The sequence below is a fragment of the Apteryx mantelli genome, chromosome 6, assembly GCF_036417845.1.
Source record: "Apteryx mantelli isolate bAptMan1 chromosome 6, bAptMan1.hap1, whole genome shotgun sequence".
In the NCBI taxonomy this organism is placed as follows: Eukaryota; Metazoa; Chordata; class Aves; order Apterygiformes; family Apterygidae; genus Apteryx; species Apteryx mantelli.
Genome location: NC_089983.1, coordinates 20792412 through 20817290, shown reverse-complemented (window position 1 = coordinate 20817290; position 24879 = coordinate 20792412). Strand labels below are relative to the sequence as shown.

General features: G+C 38.4%; 1 protein-coding gene across 4 annotated transcripts in view; it reads right to left on the bottom strand.

The window, feature by feature from the left end:
- Positions 1–7280: 7280 nt before the first annotated feature.
- The window catches only part of TFPI (tissue factor pathway inhibitor), a 44748-nt gene continuing 27149 nt past the window's right edge, over positions 7281–24879 (bottom strand). For 2 of the 4 annotated variants that reach the window (XM_013960745.2, XM_013960746.2), the window contains 6 exons: positions 23062–23100; positions 19696–19872; positions 16524–16619; positions 15938–16033; positions 9172–9354; positions 7281–8791 (listed from right to left, as the gene is read on the bottom strand). In XM_013960745.2, the coding sequence (XP_013816199.1) occupies positions 8685–8791; positions 9172–9354; positions 15938–16033; positions 16524–16619; positions 19696–19872; positions 23062–23100 (698 nt within the window). In that variant the 3' untranslated portion in view covers positions 7281–8684. Of the gene's footprint in view, positions 8792–9171; positions 9355–12149; positions 15239–15937; positions 16034–16523; positions 16620–19695; positions 19873–23061; positions 23101–24879 lie in introns of those variants that run through there. The other 2 variants (XM_013960748.2, XM_013960747.2) reach the window with 2 other exon arrangements.

Sequence of the window (24879 nt, the reverse complement as noted above, 5' to 3'; positions counted from 1 at the left end):
TCCCAGGAAAGCGAGGCTCTCCTAATATTTCCAGACCAGAGCAGAGAGCTGCCTGACTGCTGATGGTTACCATGTGCTTCTGACAGCATTGTGCCTGTCGAGAGACAGTTTACTTTCACCTTCCCCGGGATCAGCTGCAACTTGCCCTTCCAGATAAAAGCCAATGCTCTGAAACGAGTCAGAAAATACTCATCCTGCCTGAAAGGAAACCACAACCACTGTCTTTTCACAATCAAGCCAGTAAGGTTCTTTTTCCTCTTCAAACTAGATCCAGAGAAGTAAATCAGTTTAGACCTTTATTCAAAGACAAATAAGATATGATAGCTGCATTCCTCCTTAATGCGAGTGACCTGATCCATCTTTGACAAAAACTGCAGAGACTGCGTCATGTACCATATTGTAAATGCTGAAAAGTTATACTGAGAAATACTTCTATTCTTCAAATACGAAACTGCATTAAGGGTCAGAATCCAACTTTCAAATTCAAGCAAGTGCATAGTTTAAAGTGCCACCTTGTTTTTTTCCCCTCCAGAAAAAAATACAGTATTTAAGTAAAAGTCTTTGAAATATTAAAGGTAGAAAAAATGCAGCAGCATTGTTATTATTGCTGAGCTCTAGCATACAGTTTTTTAAAGACCAGTGACTGCAGAGCATCAATTATGAGCTGCCCAGTTTGGAAACTGGCATTGGAAACCTGGATGAAAGGAAATCTTTACAGTAGCTTCAAAAAATTTTACATCAGGACCTAAAAGTCTTTCTTTGCCAGCACTTACATCACTTGCTCTTTGTACACTGGGTATCTGTGACAGATATAGACAGTCAGAATCTGCTCTCCAAATCAATGGACACATGGAGTGTGCCCATGATAATACCACGCTAAACAAATGGGTGTTCATTGAGCATTAAGCTCGAGTATTTTAAACACCTCTAACACTAGTAATCCCTACCTGAGGCCAGGGTTTCATAAAAAGTGCTCAGCAATCACGACTACTTAATTGGCTCATGAAACAAGTATTTTTGCTTGGTCCTCACTACTCATTGCTCATCCACTCCTTTTACCAGCAGAAATGTTTGTTGAACATGTTGAGAACTGGAGGATTAGGAAACTGGTCTGTCCATTGAAAATCTTTTCTCTAAAAATGAAAAATAGAACAGTATCAAAACAAAAGAAAAGCCAGAGTCAGGAAGGATTAGAAAAGAGGGAAGAGGGCCAGGAATACTTTAAATCCATATTGCCACTGGACAATACTAATTGTGAAATCACACTCTAAGGTCACTAGAAGAGCAGGCATATGACTTTAATACTCATTTGGCACATTCAAATGTTGGTGCTTCTAGGATCTTACATCAACAAGAGAATTGTTTCCAAGTTTTATAATCAGTGAGGAACTAAGAACTGGCACTCTAAATTTCTGCCAACGTAAACAGAAATAAACTAGGGGTTAGATCCGATTTTGAACAATTTTAAGTAAATTAACTTCTCTGAAATAAACTGTGTCACCTCAGGTGGTAGAATTTCACCAGAAGCCAGCCTGGCTGCATTATTTTAGACCAATTAGGTCTATATAGGCAGCAACATTGTACCTAACACACTGTAACCTAGAAAATAATCCATGTGTTCTAGCCAAGCACACATGTTCAAGACAAGCTCAACATCTAAATCAGCCTGAAAGATTATTACATAGGCCATGTTTGATTTGGCATGCAAAACTCAGTTGGGCTGGTGGTTTTTTTCTTTTTTTTTGGTAAATTAAGTTTTGTTATATTCTACTTATTTAGATGTCATTGGGACTTCCTTACACCTCCTCTTTAGGTATTTGAGACATCTCAGCTGGTGTAATTTGCACTTCAAAGACCAGAAAGGCCCCCGCACTGTTTTAACTCCCCCTTCTTCTGGCTGAAAGGCGTGTAAATTACCCCGATACAGGCTCTCTGGTAACCAGCAGTGTGGCTGTGAGCACTTCAAAAGGGATCTACATGAGCACCGCTGACTGTACTTTAACCAAAGCAAGCTTAAGACAATGCGAAAAAAAACCCCACCGTAATTCCATCTCTTACCCCAAGTTTTCATCTGTTCGGAAAAGCTCCGGAATAAACATATTTTTGCTAGCAACGAGACTAACCGGAATGAGCTAGGAGGATTCCCTTTCTGCTGCTGCGGTTACGACAGCGCTCTCCCCCGGTTATAGCGGGACTGCCGGAGGAGCCGCTTCTGCCCCGTTTCCTTGCCGCGCCGCCGGTACAGCAGAGCAGCTGCAGCCGCGGGCTCCGCGCACCCTGACCTTGCTCGCCGGAGAGGCGCAAAGCTCCCTCCAGCAACCGCCTCCAGCTCCCAGCGAGGGGCTGCTGCAGGTTTTGTTCCGCCGTCCCGCCGGGGTGGCCCGGGCGAGGTGGCAGCGAGCGCCGCGTCCCCTCCCCTCCCCGCACCTGCGGCGGGAGCCCGCGGCGGCGCCCCCGCGCGGCGGGTCCGCGGCGCTGCGCTCCCCCGCGGCGCAGCCGGCGCGCTGTGCTGGGGCTCCCACCTGCGGGCCGCGGCACTCGCAAGAGCAACGTGAGATCTGCGGCTTACTATAGCCCGCCTATTCGTAGAATCAGAACTGCAGGGAGTATCTTATGTGCACGTTGTTCCCTCTCGACACAAATAAGTATGCCTATCTACCACACACGGTCGATGAATGAAAAAACAGTCACATGAAAAAGCATCTTGATGACAGAATCCAAGCTCGGCTTGCTATAGGTTCAAAAGAGATTATGGGATCAAAACCAAGGAAACCTCAGAAGCTCTGTAATTGCTAATGTATGCCTATGAATAAAATATTAGAGTGTATATTTACGCAGTCTTAATAACTATAAATATACATTCCATTTTATTCAACTATAAATACATATTCCACTTTATTAAATATACATTCAAAATCATATCCACTTTACTTTTTCCACATTCTTTCTCAAAAAAAGATAACACTAAAACAAACCAGTCATAAAGCATAATCTTCACATCCTCATTAATATGTTTGAAAGGTAGAATCTAGACAGATGAAGACATTCTCAAAATGTAAATAAATGCATTGGTTTTGAACAAGTAGATGGATTGGAAATGCAGGGAGAAATGCTGGCTCAAAAAGAAATGCAAAGAGAAGAGAATCAAGGGATAGAAAGTAAAAGTAAAAAGGAGGAAAAGAAGGGCATACCAGGAAAAATGTGAGGAAAAAAAAAGTTGAGTAAAAGACATCTTAAGTTGCTTCTCAAAGACATTTTACTTCATTATCTGTTTGGACTAAGGATACATACCAACTTCATGCAGGTCAGATGATATGTGGAAACTCATCATATCTCTGTAACTTCATTGCTTCAGCTTCTTGGCTCCCATCATACAACGTGGAAGAAATTTCACAGCATGGTGCATATTTCCTCCAAAGCTACTGGGGCGGATTCTAGAACAAAAAGACCGAATGAAAGGGCTCTAGTCAATTCCAAGCACGCAGTCACCAGTAAAGCACTTGCATAGCTTTATTTTCTGACCTCTTCACCATTCTGCCCTCTTATTCCCTATTTATTCCCTGTATATGTTCCATTTTTTTCCCCTTATTATGTTCACCCTTTAACTCTCTTTGAGAAATGCACAGATCTTCCTCTTGAGTTTGGTTGTTCCGCTGATATTGTGTTGAAGACACAGGAGTGAAACAAGGTGAATGAACACGAAAGGCAAGAAAGAAACTTCTGGATTTGTTCAAGATACAATCAGACCACAGTGCAGTTTGGATTTTTTTATGGGAAAAACTAACTTGATACACTGCACAGCTATACGAAAACACAGTAGGAAGATAGAGCTGGCTAACTGGTATGGTGGTCAAACCTGGTGTACACACCAGGAAGAGTGTGCACTCTCAGATTAAACTTCTGATTATGAACAAATCAGTTTTTATTTAGAGTCCACAAAAATCCCTAAGTTTTCAGGTTAGAAATATTAGCTTGATACCAGTTCTATTCCAGTTTGGGATGCCCAGGTTTCATAAGAAACCCTGTTTTTCTACCTGCATTCATATACTGCATGAGGAACCTCTCTTGTTAAACATAGTTCTAAGGACTGTGGACTTTGGGCAGATCTGCTCTCTGCGTGTAACGGATCTGGAGAATACAATGGCTGTATTTCCAACAGTGAGGTGTCTGCTCATTGGTGAAAGGAATACATTTGACTGAACAGCAGCTACAACAGTTTTTAAACTTACCAAAACAGACCTCTCAAACCAGACATCAACATAACAAAACCACACTCATGGATGAAGACCCACGGCAGGTGCATGTGTTCTGTTCACTGAACATAGGATCTATTTCATGAATGAAAACTTCACGTTTTTATTTTTGTCTCTATTTAAATACTATTTCTAGTTTTTTTCTTTTAACTTAACTTTGTAAGGGATGGTTACCTGTGAGTACTTCTCACCATCACAAACAGTATGATAGAGGAAGCAAGGCTAGCTTCAACTGACAAAAAAAAGCACCACCTTTATGAAATCAGTAGGAGACAAAGAAAATGGGAAGAGGAAAAGCCAGACAATATTTCCAGGACTTTTTCTAAACCCATTCTCTTCTAACTGCCTGACCTTTACGTCTGTGTAGCTTGCCAGATCCATGAAAATCCTTTGTTTGGAACCAGACATAACAAAAACTATTAATATAGGATTAAAGTTTTTTTCCAGTGGAACTTGATGCTCTCCTTTGAACAGAAGGGGAACAGATTTCAAACATAAACATCTCATGAACTAATTCCTTTGTGCTAGCAACTAATCATGTCACTGATCAGCTAAATAAGTAAGCAATCTAACTGCAAAGATTTTAAGGAAGCATCATCCATATTAACAAAATGTTTTAAAACTCTAGTTTGCCATGTAAGATCAAATTCACAGATGAAAGAAAACCATGCTGCTAATTAATCTCAAACTTAGTACAAACACAGGGGGGAAAAAAAAAAACGAAAAACTAACCAAAAATCCTACTGGAGGCACGAACAGCTTTATACTCTTACATAGTTACAAGAAAAATGAGAAATGTAGATAAAGTCAACAGCTGATTCCAGTCTTCATTCTCTTTGCACTGAGTAATAAGCCTAAAAGATGAATCCCTTCATAACATTTTTTTTGGTTAGTTGAAACAGAGGTAATGATGAGGTGCCACTACCATATAGTTTTTTTCTGTCGCAGCAATGATGTAAGAGATCCCTCAAATGATTATTTGTTTAATCACTGCTAATACAAAATGAATGCACATGAAATTTCTTTAGTATAGTGTAACTATGGGGTATGAGAGCATGGGGGTATACCTGTTTGCCTTGTCTTAGCTACAGCAGTTCTGGATAAAGACTGCACAGTCCTTGGGAGCAACTGAGCACACTCAAGCGAGGAGAACCTGCCAGTTTGCAGGACAGCTCAGCAAGCAGGAGACTGAGAAGAACAGGGAGCAGCCACACAGCCAGGTTTCAGAAGGGACAGAAAGGATGAATTTTTCCTGGACATCCAAGGTGAATTTTGTAAGTGTTGAATTCAGGCAGTGAGGGACAAGTCACTGGACCAAGAGGGAGCCTGAAGGAAAGAACCTGCCATGAAATTACACAGAGGGCATAAGAAGATCTGTATATAAAAAAATTAATCTTTTATATCTATTCTGTCTTATTCAAAACATTGGTTTAGAAAGTTCATCATTCTAACTTGTGTTCTAATAAAACCTAAAAGTAGAGTTCACAAACCCTTGTTAGTGTTTTTAGTGGGACTGCTTTAAAAAACAGTGTGGGCAAACCACCTTGCCCTTCCTCCCAGTCCCTGCAAGGCTTAGGTTCAGAGTCCTAGCCCACCAAAAATAATGCCGGTTGTGGAGCTGCCGTCACAGCCATTGAAGACTGAGAGGCAGAGGACAGGCCTTGAGAAACAGTTCTGCCCCAGTACTTTTCGGGCTTGATGATGAGAAAAATCTTTCTCCTAAAGGAACAATGCTGCCAATAATGCAAAGTTATATAAATACTGGAGTTATCCGAATGTTGCACTCCTGCTGTTAAAGAATGGGTCTCATTTTCTTTTACCTGAAAGCTCTGGAAGTGTTTAAATGGGTTTCAGTGATTTTGCCAGCATGGCAGAAGATGCTTTAGTTTAATGTGAATCAAGCTCAAATACCTCAAAATCAAGCTAAGGAATCTCGTATTTCTTTGTCAGTATGGCAGATCACAGATTTTAACATGGTGTATAGGATTGTACTGGCTAACGGGTAAAGATCAGTGACAGAAGGCAGTTAAGGAGCTGTGGCAAGTGTGCTGCTGATTCAGCTCTTGGCTGAATTTTGACTTTCTCCTTTGCTTTAACCTGAAACCAGAGACTAAGAATGTTCTTACTGAGCCACCAAGCTGCTGGAGAATCCAGCTCTCACATACCTCAGCTCTGTCTCCACTCCTAGGCACATCACGCTATCTAGCAATCACGCAAATTATAACCTTTATGGTAAGAAATCATGTCAGTCCATAGGAAATGATAATGATTTAAGCATGGAAGAATAGACATTTTTACTGCCTTCCTCATAACATTTCTACAAGAAAAGGTTCAGGCGCCTCCATATTCACCTTCATTCAGAGCCAGGCAGACACAAACCGGCATCAGTCTAGAAGCCAGGTAACCGCGTTAGCGTAGTGTTCAGCTCACTGGTAAGTCCTGCCTCTCTGGTACCTCATGTGCCCAGAGTGACTCCTGCTTTAGGAGGCCATGTACAGCACTGCGCTAAGGCAGTTGTTACGCAGCAAGCGGGAGGGTCTGGGAGTGGTTTAAACCGTGGGCTCTCCACCTGTCTGCAATGACAAATTCAGGCTGGTCCAAGTGCTTAGTTCCTGCACACGCAGCTCGCATCTGCAGATTCTACTCCTAGGCCATGGCATACCCGACATACCTGGAGAGTAAGATCAATAAGAAACGTTGAACCAGAATTGGAAGGTGTCAAACTGGAACTGAAAATGGCAGTTAATGACACTTCCACCAAATTAATTCTGTGTGAAGAAATGACACAACTGCTCTTCAGCAGTCTATGATGTTTACAGATTTCCCCAGTGAGAACTGCAGTTCTCCAATTCATAAAGTTACTCCATTTTAAATCCATGGTACTCATACATTTTATATGAAAAGACTATACATAAATAAGCTTTGGTGTACATTTCAGTTTCATGAGCATTTTTCAGATCAGACTTAATAGATTTTAAACTAAAAGAGTTGCAAAAGAACTGAGGCACCAGAACTGGGACTATGATAGAATTTCTACATAAAATCCATGACTTTTACTTATCCTCTCAGATCTTTAGAATGCATAAATATTTCCATTTTCAGCAGTAAAGCTTAGTCTCTTTGTGAAGTTAGTCCAAAGATCATCAGGCACATAAAAAAACACACGTTTTCTGAAATCTCACATGCAATTTGTAGTGCACATACAAAGGTAGATTAATACAATTGATCATCAGTTATTCTGACATTGCTGTCCTTGCCCCTTGCTATAGTATCCGAGTCCCTCGCATCCTTCAAGATATGCGCAACACCTCTAACAAATGGCAGTGTCGTTATTCTCAGCAGAATCTTAAGCATAAAGAAAAAATGTGATACATAAAAAAAGGTTTTTAGCAACAAAGAACATAGCAGAAAATGTCCGGTTATATTTTTGTTTCATTGGCAGCAGGAACTTCTGAGAATGTTATTAGGAAACTAATGATCTTTTTTTCCTTTCCTTTTAAAAAATCTTGTTATAAAAGATTTACCAAAGATCAGAGAGGTGCTTTAGGGAGGGGCAGGGACTTAGCCAATGTTTCATGTCAGTCTCAAAAAAAAAAACAAAAAAACCCTTAATTGGAGGGTAAATGTAATGCTATCTCTAAAGTAACTGTACTTGATCTATGAATGGAATTTGTTCTGCTTTATGTAAGAATTAAATATGTATTTCTGGAAATTATGACTTATTAGCCATGAGTTTACTTCAGTAACAAGGATAAGCTCAATGACCCCAGCAAATATATTTAAAAATCATGGTGAATATCCATAAATGTCACATTTGTACACAGAATGTAAATGTCACATTGCTTTACACACTTACAACCTAAATATTCTCTTTATGGTCTTGGTGGGTTGATTCTGATCTCATATTCATTTTATAGTAACGTAATTCTATGCACTTCAGTGGAGTTACATCTAGCTTGCATGACCTAAAAGAAATCCAATTAGAAACAAATTCAATGCCTATTTCCTCTTCTTAGTAAGAGTCCTTTCTCTAAAACTAAGATTGAGATAATCACACTTGACAAGTGATTATTTTTTGACAAGCATTATGCTTTTTTTAGCACAAAAACAGGTTTCAGAAAATAATAATGGGGCAATAAAGTAAAACTGAACCCTGCCTACTTTTTAACGATTGAGTTATACACCCACACAGTCTATTCTGTCCTGTTTCAGCTCTGGTACATATGTACAGTTAAACTACATTTTAACAGCCCTTACCAAAGTAAAAGGTAATGTTTATTAAAATGAATGAGGAATACATAATAAAAATATAAGCAACTTAATAACAGGTAATCAAAATAATCAGTACAGTAAATATATATAAATGGTATACACATAAGACTTTCATTCACAGATGAGTAGTAGGATACTTCACATTTCTATAAAAATCAGTTATATTCTTTCAGTGATGATTTCATCTCCCACAACTTTTACTGACTGTTTCTTTCTTTTCTTCTTGATTTTTATTAATCTTCTTCCACCTTTTTTTTTAATGAATCCTAAAGGTAAAATGAAGAAAGTAAGTTTAGATGCTGTATGACTAACATACCTAAGATTATCTGAAATAAGAGACAAGTCTTATTTTCAAGGAACATTCTTAAAATAAGAAAAAACAACATTCTGTCTTACCTAAAGTCTTCATATGCCTGACCAATGCCTGGCTGTCTTACTTCTGTTCTCATATACAAACTTTTACTGTCCATCCTTTTCCCTCTAGCTCTGTCTCTCCTCTGATTACCATTCACATTTTTGTAAAACTCTATTACATTTCAGCAGGCCAATAGTGATTTTCACAAGTTGCAAGAATGTTTCAGCCCCTACCCTGCATAATGTTTACCTCTTGTAAACATAAAGCCTGTGGCAATATCAGAAGCCATACCTTTCTTGCAGATGCTCAAACATGATTTTCTGGAGGTGAAATTATTTTCATTCCCACCACAACCACTGTAGTTAAACGGGCAACATTTTCCTGTTGAGTAGTTGTAGAAAAATCTTCTCTCTTTGGCTCTACAAAGTCCTCTGTCCATAGGGGTCATGCACAAAGAAGGGATAGGGGGTGGTTCTAGGAATATCAAGAAAAACAAGGTTAGAGACAACACTGCAGTTAACCACTTATTTCAGTACTGCAAATAGTTTACTGGATACGTAAAATACGCACAATGGATATGCAAAAATATGAAAACAGTTCTGTAATGACAATATTATATATGAGATTTGAAGCTCACAGAACTTCAAAATTTATATGAAATTTAATGGCAAATTTAATTCTGTCCACTTGCAAATCCACAATACTTTACATAAGCATCTGTCAGTTTATGACTACAAAAAATACTGGAGCAAATATCCTTGCTTTGAAGTCCAAGAGCCAACAAAAGCTTACCTGAGAGCAGGATTTGTTTCCTACATATTTAGTGATAAAATTGCTAGTTCTGTAGTAGGAGATAATATCAAAATTCATTTAGAGAAGTTTCAAGTGAACACTTTGTAAAAAGGGAAATGAAATTAAACCTAGACAGCTTTAAAAATACGGTAAATATTTATGATAGTTAATGAAGTGATTTTTCCTAATTGCTGTTAGGCATTTTGAAATCAGATAGAAGGTGAAAGCAACCAGCATTTCTGATGTAGTATTCAGTACCTTGATGTAGGTCTTTTTGTATGAATATGTAAAGCTTGACCTATGTTTAGTACCAGAAGTTGTGCTATTGGAAAACTCTGAGCAATCAGCATGAGAAAGCTTGTAGCTGGCAGCCTAACAAAAGATCAAAGTGGAAGAGTAAGTGCACAAAGCAATTGAGATGCTGTTTTTCTAGCGCGCTGTGAGGTTTTCACAGGACCAAGGTGAGGGTGATGCTTTGTTACTTCAGTATTGCTGCAAGTGAAAGTGTGAGAACTGAAACACTGAAAGATGAACCCGAGTCATCCAAACTATCTGGGCACTGGAACAAGTTCAAGAAGCTCACCCAAACCGGAACCCCAAAACCTGGAGAAACCCTATCACCTGCCACCCTGGAGTGACTCAGGCTGACTCCATATGCAAAACTAGAACTGACTTATTTGCTGTACGAGAAGCAAGAAACTGAATGGGAGCCTTTGTATCATATGTTATTAGGCATCCAAGAGGGTGCCATTTTTTTTCAAGGAGCAGCAGAACTGAGATATCTGAGGTCTGAATGCATAAAAGGAAAATGTGAGGTTAGGTGGATGGCCTTCTTAAAGTTACAAAGACAGGTAGCTGGCAAAACTGGTTCAGGGTCTGAAGAAAAGAAAGAAACAAGACCAAGTGAAAATTTTAAGGAATAACTTGGGTTATAACAGAGCTGAAGGCATCCTGTTGACAGAAGAGGCAAAGTAGGAACCAGATGAGTGGCTGAAAGCAAGAAGTTAAGAATTAACTTGAGCAATCCAAGAGGCTGACAAGAAAATATCCAAAAAAACCATGCTACATTTTACTTGTTTTACACATATTGTAACAGCTGAAAAAGGTTTGTCTGCTAAGTAGAATAACTGAACTGGTGTGGTGAAAAAGCGTGAAGAATTGCTGTGAAAAAAACAGAACAGTAATTTGTGGAAAAATAAGACAGCAAAATGAAATTATTAATATATTTGAAGCCCTATTAGCAACATTATACTATTCAAAAAGAATCCTAAAAACGCAAAAACGGAGTCACGAACTGGTATTTCAAAACAAATTAAGTGAGTTTCAGGTTATAAAATAAGCACTAATTATTATTTTTTTTTTTTATATCTGTGACATAAGTAAGGAGGTTCCCTCTTTATCCAGAGTAAGTGCCCACAGTGTGATACAACGTATATTAAATATACTATTTTCTTACTACACCAGCTGTAACTGATAAATCTTGTGTCTAGAACTAACTTCATCTAGACCCTGGCTGGAGAAGATGTTAGCCTTCAAAGCATGTGTTCAGCAACATTAAAGGAAAATATACTTACCTATTTTAACCTGAGAATTTGTGAACCTAAAAAGAACAAAATAGAAAGGCTTGCCAGTGGTGAAAGGGGCAAATGGCATGGGTTTGCTAATTATTCAGTAGAATTTAAATATATATTTTGTAATACAAATTACTTATCTGGTATGTAGACTTTCCAGAGAGACTCCAGAGTCCCCTCATGAAGGTCTCACACTGATAGTATGCCTTAGGAGGCAGTGATGCCATTACTGACGAATAAGGACTACCTGTGTACTACATATGTACATCTTTCTAAAAATTATGTTGTTCTTTGTCTAGGTCATTAATAAGGTAAGTGCCCCACACACCAAAACACTATTTCTGTTAATCTTTGTCATATTTAAAATATCTGCATATTCTTTACATTCACAGAAGCAGCCAGCCCATGAAGAAAACCTCTTATTTTTGCCATTTAGCAGCCATTTTCCAACAAAACTCTATATTAAAATAAAAAAGAAACAAGATTTATCACAATTTCCTGTCTGGTGAGGATCATAAAAATTATGAATTGATTTTAATAAACTGATCACTAAAAGACTTGTTAACTTGAAGCTACTGTAAACATAAAATACGTACTGTGTAGTGCCCAGCCCACCATCTTCACTGGCAGGACTACCTATAAACCTGTGAGCAAATATGTTAACACATGTACTGGGTGCTTACGTACTCATTAGGCCCAAATGAATTTTCTCTGCTCAGCCCCAGCTTCTACCAGTGTACTTAAGCATATAATGTTACAGTAATTTTAGATAATACACGTTTCTGAGTTTCTCTGTCAAATGTTTTGGTTTTACAAACTCATTTTTCTGACAGTTTTTGAAATGTTTTATCTCCTGCTATTTCTACGAAAAAAAATTTTTTTTAAAGAAACAAACAAATCCCACCACCCACAAAACTACACAGACAGGAAGGGCTATGAACCAAGAACAGTAAAAAAATGGCCATACACACCACACTACCAGAATTATTTTACCTTAATCTAATCACTACAGTCTATGAATTAATTAAAAGTGTTAACTTTATTAAGAAAGTATTAAAGATTGAATTTTTTTTTTCATTTCACCTTCTTCTCAACTTAGATTACATTTCAGCTATACTATTTCCACATTATCTTGTTACATAACTCATTACATTACATAAATCATTACATGTTAACATCAATTGGATCAAATGAACCCCCAGATTAATAAATGTAAAGAAATGCTTTCCAACTTATTTTATACATTCGCCCATGCCCTGGCCCTCCACTTTGATGCAATTTCTACAGAAATCAAGCATGTATTCACACTGACAGCAACAGGCCTTAATATGCTGGCTTCACCCCTTGCGTTCATGCTATTCTGTTTATTCAAATATCTGATTTTAAACAATCTTAAATATTCAATAGCAAGCTCATAAACTTGGATTTGCCATGAATATTATTAGCCAAAAAATATGTGACATAACTCAGCTCATGAACAGGCATGGGGGAAAAAAAATACAATTCCTATAAGCAAAGGACAAATGAAAGCTTCCAAGTTGAATTGGTTAAAGATTTTCCAAGTGAAAAGTTTTCTTTCAGAAAATGTTGATACAATGAAATACAAAGTGTTCCTCAGAAACATGCCAATTTTATCAAAACTTTTGAAGGAGATTAGGCCTTGGAACACATCTCAAGTGGAGCCTGGGAACTGGAATTCCTGCCACTAGCTCTGCAAGAGCTTTTCAGATGGCCTTCAAGTTTTACAACAGCAAAAGACAGTGTAGATCTTTCTGTTACTTCTTCTTCTTGACAGTGCAGATGTTTGGACTGGTTTTGTTTTAGTGAGAGAATTAGATCCAAAATTAGATCCAAAATTAGATCCAATTTTATATTTTGTTTCTGAAAAATTAGATAAACAATAAACATTCTTCCTCAGACTTAGCTGGGTTTGAGACGTGATAATGAACTGTTAATTGATCAAAGTTCAAAATGATCTTCATGAGCTAGATAAGATACAATGCTTACTGCATTCTCTTTTGTTTAGACACAAGAGTGTGACATTCATAAAGCTTTCATATTTACTGCAAGATTTTTGATGTATGCAAACTTCAGTTTCTCATTTCTGGTTGCAGCAAAGAATAAAATAAAAGAATCTTCAAGTAGACAAGCTGTTACAAAAATAGTCATCTGCACTTAACAGTTCTCTACAGGTACAAAGTGGTGCAGACCCATTATCTCAAATACAGTTGTGTTAATTTACATCAGCAAAAGATCTGGCCCTGACTTTCAGGAGTATTAACAGCAACGGAGTCTATGTGCCATTCCATACTCACTGAGTTGAAAATTGACTTTTGATCCCACATCCTGTTTATATTTCACAAGTCAAATGTGGAGTATAGCACTGGTAATTTCCCACCACAGATCACTTCGTTTAATCTCAAAATGGAAGGTTTGATATTTGGGTTCACTTTCTCTAATTTCCCCAGAATAAAAGTTTAGATCTTGCAGAAGAATCAGGCCAGAAGAGTCTTCATTCTCTGCAGGATGCTCATTGCTGAGTAACGGTACTAGAAGTTCCATGTTATATGTAGAAAGAAGAAATTAGCTTCATTTGGCCATGGAGGAATTTAATTTTCTGAAGATCAAGAATTTTGTTGGAAATCTATTAATCTGATATTCTTACAGAGTTACACATACCACCAATAATCTGCATTTTTTCTTGAAATCAAAATGAATAGCATTTCATTTGCATGGTAAGCTATCCTATAAGGGACAACTCCTTGCAATTTTTTGATTTATTTAAAAGATCTTACGGCAGCAGACCAGCTACTTTGCCTGTGCTTGAGAAGATGGGAATCAGCCATTCCATCTCAGACAGTCCATCCTGACCTCATGTATGCACAGGCCTCACTGAGTGTTACGGGGAGTCACAGTGCTCATTTGCGTGAGATGGCTCCACCTTGCAACATCAGTTTACACCTCTACCCCCTAGTAACAGCAGGAGTGGAAGCTCTGTTCCCCACAGCTCTCTGGAGAATATCCACTGTCTGTGCTGGCCCTATCCTCTCCTCTCCTCTCCCTGAAACGGGATGGCAGAAAGCCCAGGATCTTAGCCCATCCCAGCAGCCTGAAAGGTTCAGGCTGATTAACAAAATGGCAGTAAGTGGCTGCATGGGGGCAGGTGGCTGCAGGACAGGCAAAAGTTATATAGTCCTGCACTTCTGTGGGGAGGAAAGTGAGGAATCTTTAGACTTTCCCTTGACACTCACCGGTCCTTCCAAGGAAATGTTTCTTTCCTGAGCCATTCAACTGTACTGACTCCACGTATCATTAATCCCCCAGCCTTTTTCCTACCAACCTCCTAGCTTTCTGTCCTTCTCTTACCTCCACCTCTCCCTCCCAAAATCTGCTCTGCCAGAAATTTCAGTAATGCTGATACCACCAAGAACCCTTCATTTTCAGTTTCCTGTGAGAAAACACAGTGAAACATGCCCCTTTGCTTGTATAGGTAGTTATGTTGGGGATTTGGGGGTTCATATTATGAGGAAATAACCTCAAGGAATGTGTATGCTATTATGTCCTTACACTTATTACCAGGCCTTAAATCATGCAAATATTTTCAGTAAAATAAGCTTCCAAAAGCTTTACTGTTCTTCATTAAGGTATTTTAATAACAGAGTGCATTGGTGCTTTGTATGTTGCAAAAAAATACCCAGCTGTCACAGAAACTTACCTCAACCCAAAAGTGCCTGTGATCACAATGCGTGCAAAAAAACAGAACACAACACACATTCAAGCTTCATCAGACATATCTTTCTAAGCAAAGAGCACAGAAACATTGTCCTGCAGCTCCTTGTGTTATAGATCACATAAAAGACAAAAACCTTAATGAATTTGCAAGCCATCACTCAATCCCCCAAAGTACAAGCAAGTGTAAATGCAAAAAAACAACAGAAATACTTGGTAGGAACGCTCAGTCTTTTTCCAACTGTTTCTTGTTTCCTCTTGCACCACTGTGGATCATAAAAATGACATGCCTCAAATTCAATCACCCTTTATAGTGTCAGCAAATACCAGTGGTCTATAGTATACAGCCCCCAGTTACAGAAACTGTTAAAACCTAGCCTCTGAAATAGTGGTCCAGATTCTCATTTGCATTATACCACACATCAGTGTAAAAATACTTTGAAGTAGACCCAAAAGCAATTTGCACTCACTTTGGTTATAATCACTTTCAGAACTGAGTTTAATGTGACCTTAGTGAAAATAAGAATTTAATATGTAAACGTATTGTGCCATATTCCATAATCCAGATATGGTCCTATCTTAATGGGTGAAAGGAGTTTTAAATCAGCTGCCAATCAGACGACCAAAAAAGTATTCTTTTGACTAAAAGAACTGAGTACCACTGCTTGGGTCTTTGCGTTTGGTCTTTAAATCTTTGTATGTATAAACACTTCAGGAAGCGCACGCTTTCAGAAGAGGACAAGATCTGGTCAGTCCTTCACTTTGCTATATCCATAGAAGATGGATAAGAAGCAATATATTATTTTGCCATGACTTTTTCTGCTAATGAAGATCTTTGACACGAACAGAAACCTGTTCCTTAGTCACATATATTGGATATATTGAAACATGGGTGGAAATGGAAAAGCAAAGCAGCGTCTGCATTTAATAGACTGAGAGGTATAACTGCAAAAGCAAATACTCACCAGAAAAACTGGGAATCTGGTCACGTTCTTCCTCTGGGAAACTACTGTTGACAATGTTGGACTGCTCTTCATTTGGAGCAGTTGGTAATAAATTTACTAAAAGAAAAAAAAGGGGGGCGGGGAACAATATGTGATGGAATATCTAGACACAGCAAAGCTCTGAAAATAACCTGTGATTGGTATCCATTTGCCTAGCTCCATGCTGTTATTAATACCACTAGAAAGCAACTTGGCTTCAGGTCCCAAAGGCATATGAAACTGATGTTCTGAGGCAACTTTAGGCTGGATTCCTTTTTCTTCTTTAATTTTATTGATGTAAGTTCTAAACTGAAAACAATTTGGTAAGGTTATTATTATATTACTAGGAAACGTTCTAGTCTTTGCAATTATAACTCCCTTTCAAAATATGTATTATTACTGACAACCAAATGGCTACGAAACTGATTTAATGTTACTGGCTATACTAGGCTTATATATTTCAACTAAGATATATATCCTCTAGCACACTGGAAAATGAGTGAACAAGATGAGGAGTCCATGCATTTAAAAAAGATGATAACAATAAACAAAAAAAGCAAATTCTTACCAAAAAAAACAGGAAAGTGTCTGGGTTCTTCTTCTGGGGAACTACTGTTCACAGTGTTTGGATGACCTTCACCTGGAGCAACTGGCAATAAATTTGCTAAAAGAAAATGAAAACAACAACAAAAAACAAAGAAAAACAATCAGTATCAACGTTTTAGTATCTCAAAGGTAATAACTTTGATCTACTTAAATAACAGCAATGATCCCAAACCATCTCCCTCTTCTTGTTGGATATTAATACAAATTTACAAGGAGGTGTCATTCCAGATTAAAGTTAAAGAAAGAAAGAAAAAAAAGCATTCCAGAGATTTTAATGCAGGAGGTGAAAGTGAAATCAGAGCCTAGGAAAAATGCTTCAGGGAAGGTAGGGAAAAAGCACATGGCCCTGTATGTGTACCTTTAAAAAGTTTTTAAAAAAGGAACCATAGTAGATGTGTCTTATTCTGAATTTGAACAAACTTAAGTCCCCCTTGCCAAAAAGAGATTATGAAACAGGCCTGGAAAAAGGCCCATGAGAGACTAGCAAGACAAAAGTGTCTGGAGCCTTGGATGGGAAAATATATTTGTCCTATGAATAAAATGAAGTACTTTGAGAAGTGGAGAGGTGTTACAAAGGTTACTGTATTCTGAAATAGAACAACTCATAAGAACTCATAGTAGGAGGAAGTGGAAGGATGATCTGGGGTCAGTCTAAATGCCATCATCTTTGAAAGGTCATGGAGAACAGGAGAGGTGCCTGAGGACTGGAAGAAAGCCAATGTCACCCCAGTCTTCAAAAAGGGCAAGAAGGAGGACCCAGGGAACTACAGGCCAGTCAGCCTCACCTCCATCCCTGGAAAGGTGATGGAGCAGCTCATCCTGGAAGCCATCTCCACGCATGTGGAGGAAAAGAAGGTGATCAGGAGTAGTCAGCATGGCTTCACCAAGGGGAAATCATGCCTAACCAATCTGATAGCCTTCTCTGATGGAATGACTGCCTGGGTAGATGAGGGGAGAGCAGTGGATGTTGTCTGCCTTGACTTCAGCAAGGCTTTTGACACTGTCTCCCATAGCATCCTCATAGGGAAGCTCAGGAAGTGTGGGTTAGATGAGTGGACAGTGAGGTGGATTGAGAACTGGCTGAATGGCAGAGCTCAGAGAGTTGTGATCAGTGGCACAGAGTCTAGTTGGAGGCCTGTAGCTAGTGGTGTCCCCCAGGGGTCAGTACTGGGTCCAGTCTTGTTCAACTTCTTCATCAATGACCTGGATGAAGGCACAGAGTGCACCCTCAGCAAGTTTGCTGATGATACAAAACTGGGAGGAGTGGCCGATACACCAGAGGGCTGTGCTGCCATTCAGAGAGACCTGGACAGGCTGGAGAGGTGGGCGGAGAGGAACCTCCTGAAGTTCAACAAAGGGAAGTGCAGGGTCCTGCACCTGGGGAGGAATAACCCCATGCACCAGTACAGGTTGGGGGTTGACCTGCTGGAAAGCAGCTCTGCTGAGAAGGACCTGGGAGTGCTGGTGGACACCAAGTTAAGCATGAGGCAGCAATGTGCCCTTGTGGCCAAGAAGGCCAATGGTATGCTGGGGTGCATCAGGAAGAGTGTTGCCAGCAGGTCGAGGGAGGTGATTCTCCCCCTCTACTCAGCCCTGGTGAGGCCCCATCTGGAGTACTGCGTCCAGTTCTGGGCTCCCCAGTACAAGAGGGATGTGGCACTACTGGAGCAAGTCCAGCGAAGGGCCACAAAGATGATTAGGGGACTGGAGCATCTCTCTTATGAGGAAAGGCTGAGAGAGCTTGGCCTGTTTAGCTTCGAGAAGAGAAGGCTGAGAGGAGATCTTATCAATGTGTACAAGTATCTGAAGGGAGGGTGTCGAGAGGATGGGGCCAGACTCTTTTCAGTGGTGCCGAGCGACAGGACGCGAGGCAATGGGCACAAACTGAAACACAGACACTTCCATCTTAACATGAGGAAAAACTTTTTCACTGTGAGGGTGACAGAGCACTGGAACAGGTTGCCCCGAGAGGTGGTGGAGTCTCCTTCTCTGGAGATATTCAAAAGCCGCCTGGATGCAATCCTGTGCAATGTGCTCTAGGTGACCCTGCTTGAGCAGGGGGGTTGGACTAGATGATCTCCAGAGGTCCCTTCCAACCTCAGTGATTCTGTGATTCTGTGATTCTGTTTCATAGGCTAAGCTGCTGAGCTAAATCATCCAGAAGTGAAGGAAGTGAACTTTTCTCATTCCCCAGGTTATGATTCTTTGGTGGGAAGCCAGCAGCACAGAGTATGGAAACAGTAAAACAGAAAAACAGTAAAACTAGAAGTTCCTGTATTGGAACTTCTTTTAACTGTGATAACTGGTTTGAAAGGAATATAGTTAGATATATGGGTAAATATATATATATATATTTTTAAACATTTTTTTGACATTATAAAGCCAAGCAGCTGGCATATCTTAGCTAAATTATGAAGCCTTGTGTGGCTGCAACCAGAATAGGTCCATTTCTTCATTCCCTGTTATTATAGTCCGTACTACCGTAAAGACCGTGCCTTCTTCAGTGTAGGTAGGCATATTTTCACAATGTATTCAAAAAAATTACACGAAACTTCTATCCTAGAGAGTTGAGTTTATATTATTTGTCCCCTCATGACACATTTAATGGAGAAATGTATGATGCTTCAAGGTATAAGGAAACTCATTGTGGAATAAATCCCTTCTTTGGCTGAAAATGATGTCACTTCTGTATTACTTCTAATATTGTCTTTCAAATTATATATCACACACTTTTTGTTTCAATTTAAATATATGAAACAGTATGAAAATTTATGAAAATTAATATTGTGTGCTTCCATATACAGGTTAAATACATGTTTTGCAGGGATTTGTAGAATTAAAATATATGCAGGTAATTAACTGACATGAAAAAGGTAAAAAAAAAAAAAAAAGTAGTTCTGTGGTATTCATTAAAATTATAGTGCATGCCAGTTTTATAAAATCTTTCCTTTTTACTTTATATTTTTCTTTCTTTTATATATATTTAAATATATGAATGTGTTAATTTCAGGTATAAATTATTGCAGTTTCTAGGTCCACTAAGTTGCCTTTTTTTTCCTCTGCCAAATACCTTAAAAACACAGCATTTTTTTTATACCAGAATAAAGCTAAGAATAATAAGAACAACAACTTACAGCTGCTTTGGCAGGTAGTCTGGCATTCTTCCAAATTCTTAAAGTTGTTCTGGTTTCCTAGGCACCCACCATACTTGAATATTTCACATATCTTTGTCTCTTTGTTATAGAAATACCTGGAAAAATAGCCTCGGCAGATTCCAGGGTCCTTCTCATAAAAACAGAAGTTGGGCTTTTCTACAAACAACAGCAAATGATGAATAGGGTGGGGGGGGAGAAAAAAAAACACAACACATTCCAAGACAACAATTGAACTGAAAGAAGTTTATAAAATAAACCTGTAACTTTGGACTAAAGACTGCTGCTTTATCATACTGCTTTTGTTCTAGCTATAATATTGCAGAATTGCGCTGGAACATTATAGGGACATTTCATTGCTTTTTCATCTCTTTTCAAACAGACAGGATCCAGTAAATTATATCCTGGAAAATGAGGACTGATGACTTCTTTAAGTGTCCTCCTACACAGAAGCTCTAGGAAGATGAAAACTAGTTTTTACTCTGTAGAATTTTTTTTTACAAATTCTTCCCATTTATGTACTTATTTTAGTCAATGTTAGTGTGAGTTATTTAGAAAGAAATTTTAAAATAGAAGGAAAAAGGAAATAGTTTAAAAAAAAAGGAACACAAAAAAATCCAACAATGCATTTTGTCTGCGACAGTCCGCTGCTATAAAAGGATACAGGAAACTGGGAGGCAGAGCAGCTATTCTAAGCATTATTTTTCAGTCCCAGTTCCTAGTCTGCAATCTGTAATTACTCTATCAACCAATAAAAAGTTAGTAAATTAATATAACATAATTTGATTAAATATCAAGGAGTGATATTATGGCTTCTGGCAGTAAAGAAAAAAACATACAACTATAATCCCCAAATGTTGATTTTTCATTGTATTTAATTTTTTCTCTAAATTACATTTTCAAAAGAAAAACATGCAAAAAATAATGAAATACATCTGGAGGTATTCTCAAATTCTTGCTGGCATATACTTTGAAATACGATTCTTGATTGAGCTGACTTGCAGAAAAAAGTGTATTCAGCCATCATATAAGACAATGATATCAGACATGACACATAGGCAACCTTTACAAGTGAAACTTAATAGAATACTGAGACAAAAACAATGCCATTAATACGGCAGAGGGCTGCCATATTAATATAAATGACTATAGAAGAATTAGTTTGAAGTCCTTAACATTTTTTGGAGTGAACTATGGATTTGTAAAGAAGTCACATCCTATTACACGTATTTTTAGCCATGCAGCTTTTCAAAATCATTGCTAGAACAGTAACATTTATTACTAAAGTCAACCAGTGCATTTATTTGTATAAAGCATTATAATAGCTCATAATTACGGTTTTCCCAAGAAATACTGTCAATATCTTGTATTTCAATTGTTATAAAGCTTCATGAACAGCAAAAGGTAATTTTCAAAGATCATATCTAAAATTAAACCTCTAAAATGTTCATACATAAAGTAACAAAATCAACTATTTAAGCACTCCTGGATAGTTTAATTTCATTCTTTCATTAAAAATTGCATTCTCTGCCAGTGACTATATGTATTATACAGTTCACATATTTAATGTTTCTTACTATTCAAACACAGCACCCCTCGATACTGTTCACAGATTACAAAATTTACTTCATATAGACCAACAAACATGAGAGCTATGGGCAACACAAATATGATACACTTTCAGCTGAGACTGGAAAGGAAACAGTTCTGCAGAGAGGTGGCAGGCAAGAATTTATCCCAGTGGTATCTATTCCATACTCTGTCTATTAGGAACTTACTGAAAATCAGAGCTGCAGAAATGATTCGTTCATCAAACATTGCATAATAGAGTGAAATAACAGTGGAAGGGTATTAGATAGAAAGTAACTGAGCAAGGGAGGTTAAAAATAATAAAGGTATGTAAAGTAGACTGAAGGATTATGACTGTTTCATATAAGCAGCTCCTCTGCATTTAGTAATCTTTATATTAAAATGGTTCTTGCAGGAAAAGGAGATCAAGTCCAAATAAGTTGAGCTCACAGCTAACTTTTTCAGCCACTTTTGAAGAGAGAGGCTATGAAGGCAATATAATCCTAACTATGGAGACTAGAATTGCACTTCTAAAAAGTCATATCTTTCTCCAGAGACTCAATATTCAAGAACACATTACTGGAAAAAATAGTAAACACAATGATGTTGATGATAGCCACAGCAGCTGAATTTAACAGGATATGTTCTGTTTTGTCATTAAAAGCAGGGAACTGAGGGTCAGACGTTAAAGGAAATAGTGTCAAACTTCTGCAGCATCTGCGGAAATTCAACTTTACTAACTTCCATAGTATAAAAATCAGGATCTTTTTATGCATTAAGAATGAAAAGAAGATAGAAAACAGAAAAAGAAAACCATTATCTTAGTATGAAAATATTTCAGAATACCAACTTACTAGCATAAATGATTTAATTAGGCTATCAAAAATGTATTTGCAAATACTGCCATTTCTATGAGCAGTTAAATATACACCAAATCAAATTGAACTTAGTGGAAAGAGGGAAACATTGGCAAGCAGAGAAAAAGGAGCTGACTTGTGAAGAAACATATTTAAGTTTGTATTTGGGGAACTCTGTCTATCAGCATAGGGCCCAGTGCAGATGAGTCCCAAATATGGAAGGAGGTAGGGTGGGATAAGTCATCACAAGATCTACTGTAAGTATCAAACTTAAATATCCATGACAGCTACAAAAGTTACCTCAAAATATGTGTTTCACACAAGCAATTCTCAGTGCTTAAGTTAGGAGCTGACCACTTTCCACTGGCTACTTAGGAAGCCTGGGCACCTGGCAATTAAATTACTGTGAAGAGCCTGCCCCTTCAGGAGTTTCAACAGGGGAGAACTTGCAGCCTTGTTTAGTGTAATTACAGTATCTGCCATAGCCCACTTAGCTTCTGCAGAGGCAATGCTAAAACAGTTCTGTTTCAGCAAAAATAGGAAAACTCATCCTAACAGTGAACAGAGTATTTAGATTATTCTCAAAACACACTATAAAAAGTTCCGTATCATGGTTAATCACATAATGCTTGAATCCCTGCAGAATCCTTTTTCTCATTACTGAAGAAAGAGAATGAAAGGGCCACACTGTGCTTACTTTTGAGAGAAGAAATTGCAGCTACTATCATTGGTAACTACAATTGTCCCCAAAGTCTTTGATGAATATAGAAGATAATGATTAGGAATAAGATTTCACTTTAGTCTGACATTGCTGTTTTCATTAGGAGATAGCCTAGAACAATACATAAAGGATCTACCAACAAAAGTTAATCCCCTTATCATTGAATAAGAGAGTCTCAGATAACTATGTAAGCATAATTACCCTTCTTAACTTTTGCTAACATCATCTTCACAGGGAATTCTGTAATACAAACAAAAAGAAAAATATTTAACAAAAACAGAGAGGTAAATTCTCACCTGCATGTGATACCAAGGTACATAGCAGTGACTATGAATGCTGAGGAGGAGGAATACCTCATCTCCCTCCCTTCTTTCTTCTCTTTATTAGAGGAGCACAAAAGTTTGTTCTACTGGAGGACTCATCAGTTCTCTGGTATGAGAAGACCTGCTATATTTGAAACTTGAGGATACAGAAAGTATTGGAATGAAATTATGCCCTTATTGAATCGAACAGGGAAATTCCTCTTCATCTTACTGGAAGCAGAATGCTATAGTATGTAATCTTACTCCTCAAAATAGGTTTAATCAGCAGCCTTACTTAATCAACTGTTACCCCTTGTAGCTACTGATATTGCTAATAGCTTTAGAGTTGATCCAGTTAGAGATGAAGATAGGTCTCATGAGAGGCTGTGCTAATTCCCTTTGCTACGTCATGTAGTGTCAGAGTAAAGTGTTCATTACGCTGTTTATGATATTAAAGCACATTGTCAAGTATCTATAACTGTCTAGAGGGTAGTGTAGACAGAAAACTTGTTTGCACCATTTTTTCAATGCATCCTCAGTGGGGATGAAGTTGCTATTGACATCTTTAATGTAGAGCCTGGGTTTTGTACTTGCTCAAAAAGTCCAATATCTGAATTTAACCTCGCATTCCTTTTCAGGGATTGAAACCACACATCAATCCCCTTCTAGGAGACTGGCTAATCATGAAGTTACAAGGGAGTCCAAGAGGACACTGTTAAAGCTTGCGTAACATATAATAAGGGTTGAAAATTTTTTGGGGTCAAAGAGAGAGAAAGAGATGGACAAGGACAGATTATACTTTTTCCATTACAAGGTACATAATCAAGGCAAGGTACATGCCTCTCTTCAGAGGCACATGAAATAGTAACTTTTGTACCTCACCTATGCAACTGTAGTAGTTGTATTCCTTTATATTTCTTGCTTTGAACTTGGATTTTTCTTAATGGTATTATAAAATGTTTGTTCCTTCTAAAACTCTCCCCTTTTCTCTCTCCCCACTGACCTCCTGTGTCTGAGAGAAGGGACAGAGTGGTAGAGCTAATGCTTCACTTGAAGCTGTCTGCTAGAAAGTAGAGGCAGTTCTAATTTGCAAGCTAAGGGCTTCATCAGTCAATGAAACATACTCTAACGAACCAATATGTTCATTATGGCCTGATCTTGGCCATATCCCTACTTAGCTATCACTGCCCTCCTTTTAGAAGGTACCAGTCCCTTGTGGTACATGCCACCAGTTCAGTGGTAGAAGCAGATTAGAACTACTTTCCACTGCTGATGGCTCATCTTGCTTCAGTGGATACACTTCTTCCAGAGATCTGCTCACACAGCCTCAGTGTACCCTGTTGTCTAGCCTTCCTGAAACATGAAATGAAAGGGAATTCAAAAGCAAGTGTATATTCTCATCAGAATTTCAGTAATGTTAAGACTCCCATAGCATATTTCCCAGAGGAAGGTCTCTACATTACACACTTAAAGACATCACTGCAGCCTCTCTGTGACTTTATGTGTGAGATACAGTTGGTCAGCTCAACCGTAGAAAGTGGGAGACACAGGAGTGCTATGCTCTATATCAGCTTGGAGGTACCTACTAGCATGGTCCCAGTTTGAAAATGATTCCTGTTGGAAAGCAGATTTGCTGCTGTGCTGCTTCCTTGTCATGGGATCCCACAGAGAAGATTATCTGAAGCATTAACAGAAGACACTTGAGCCACACGATCCT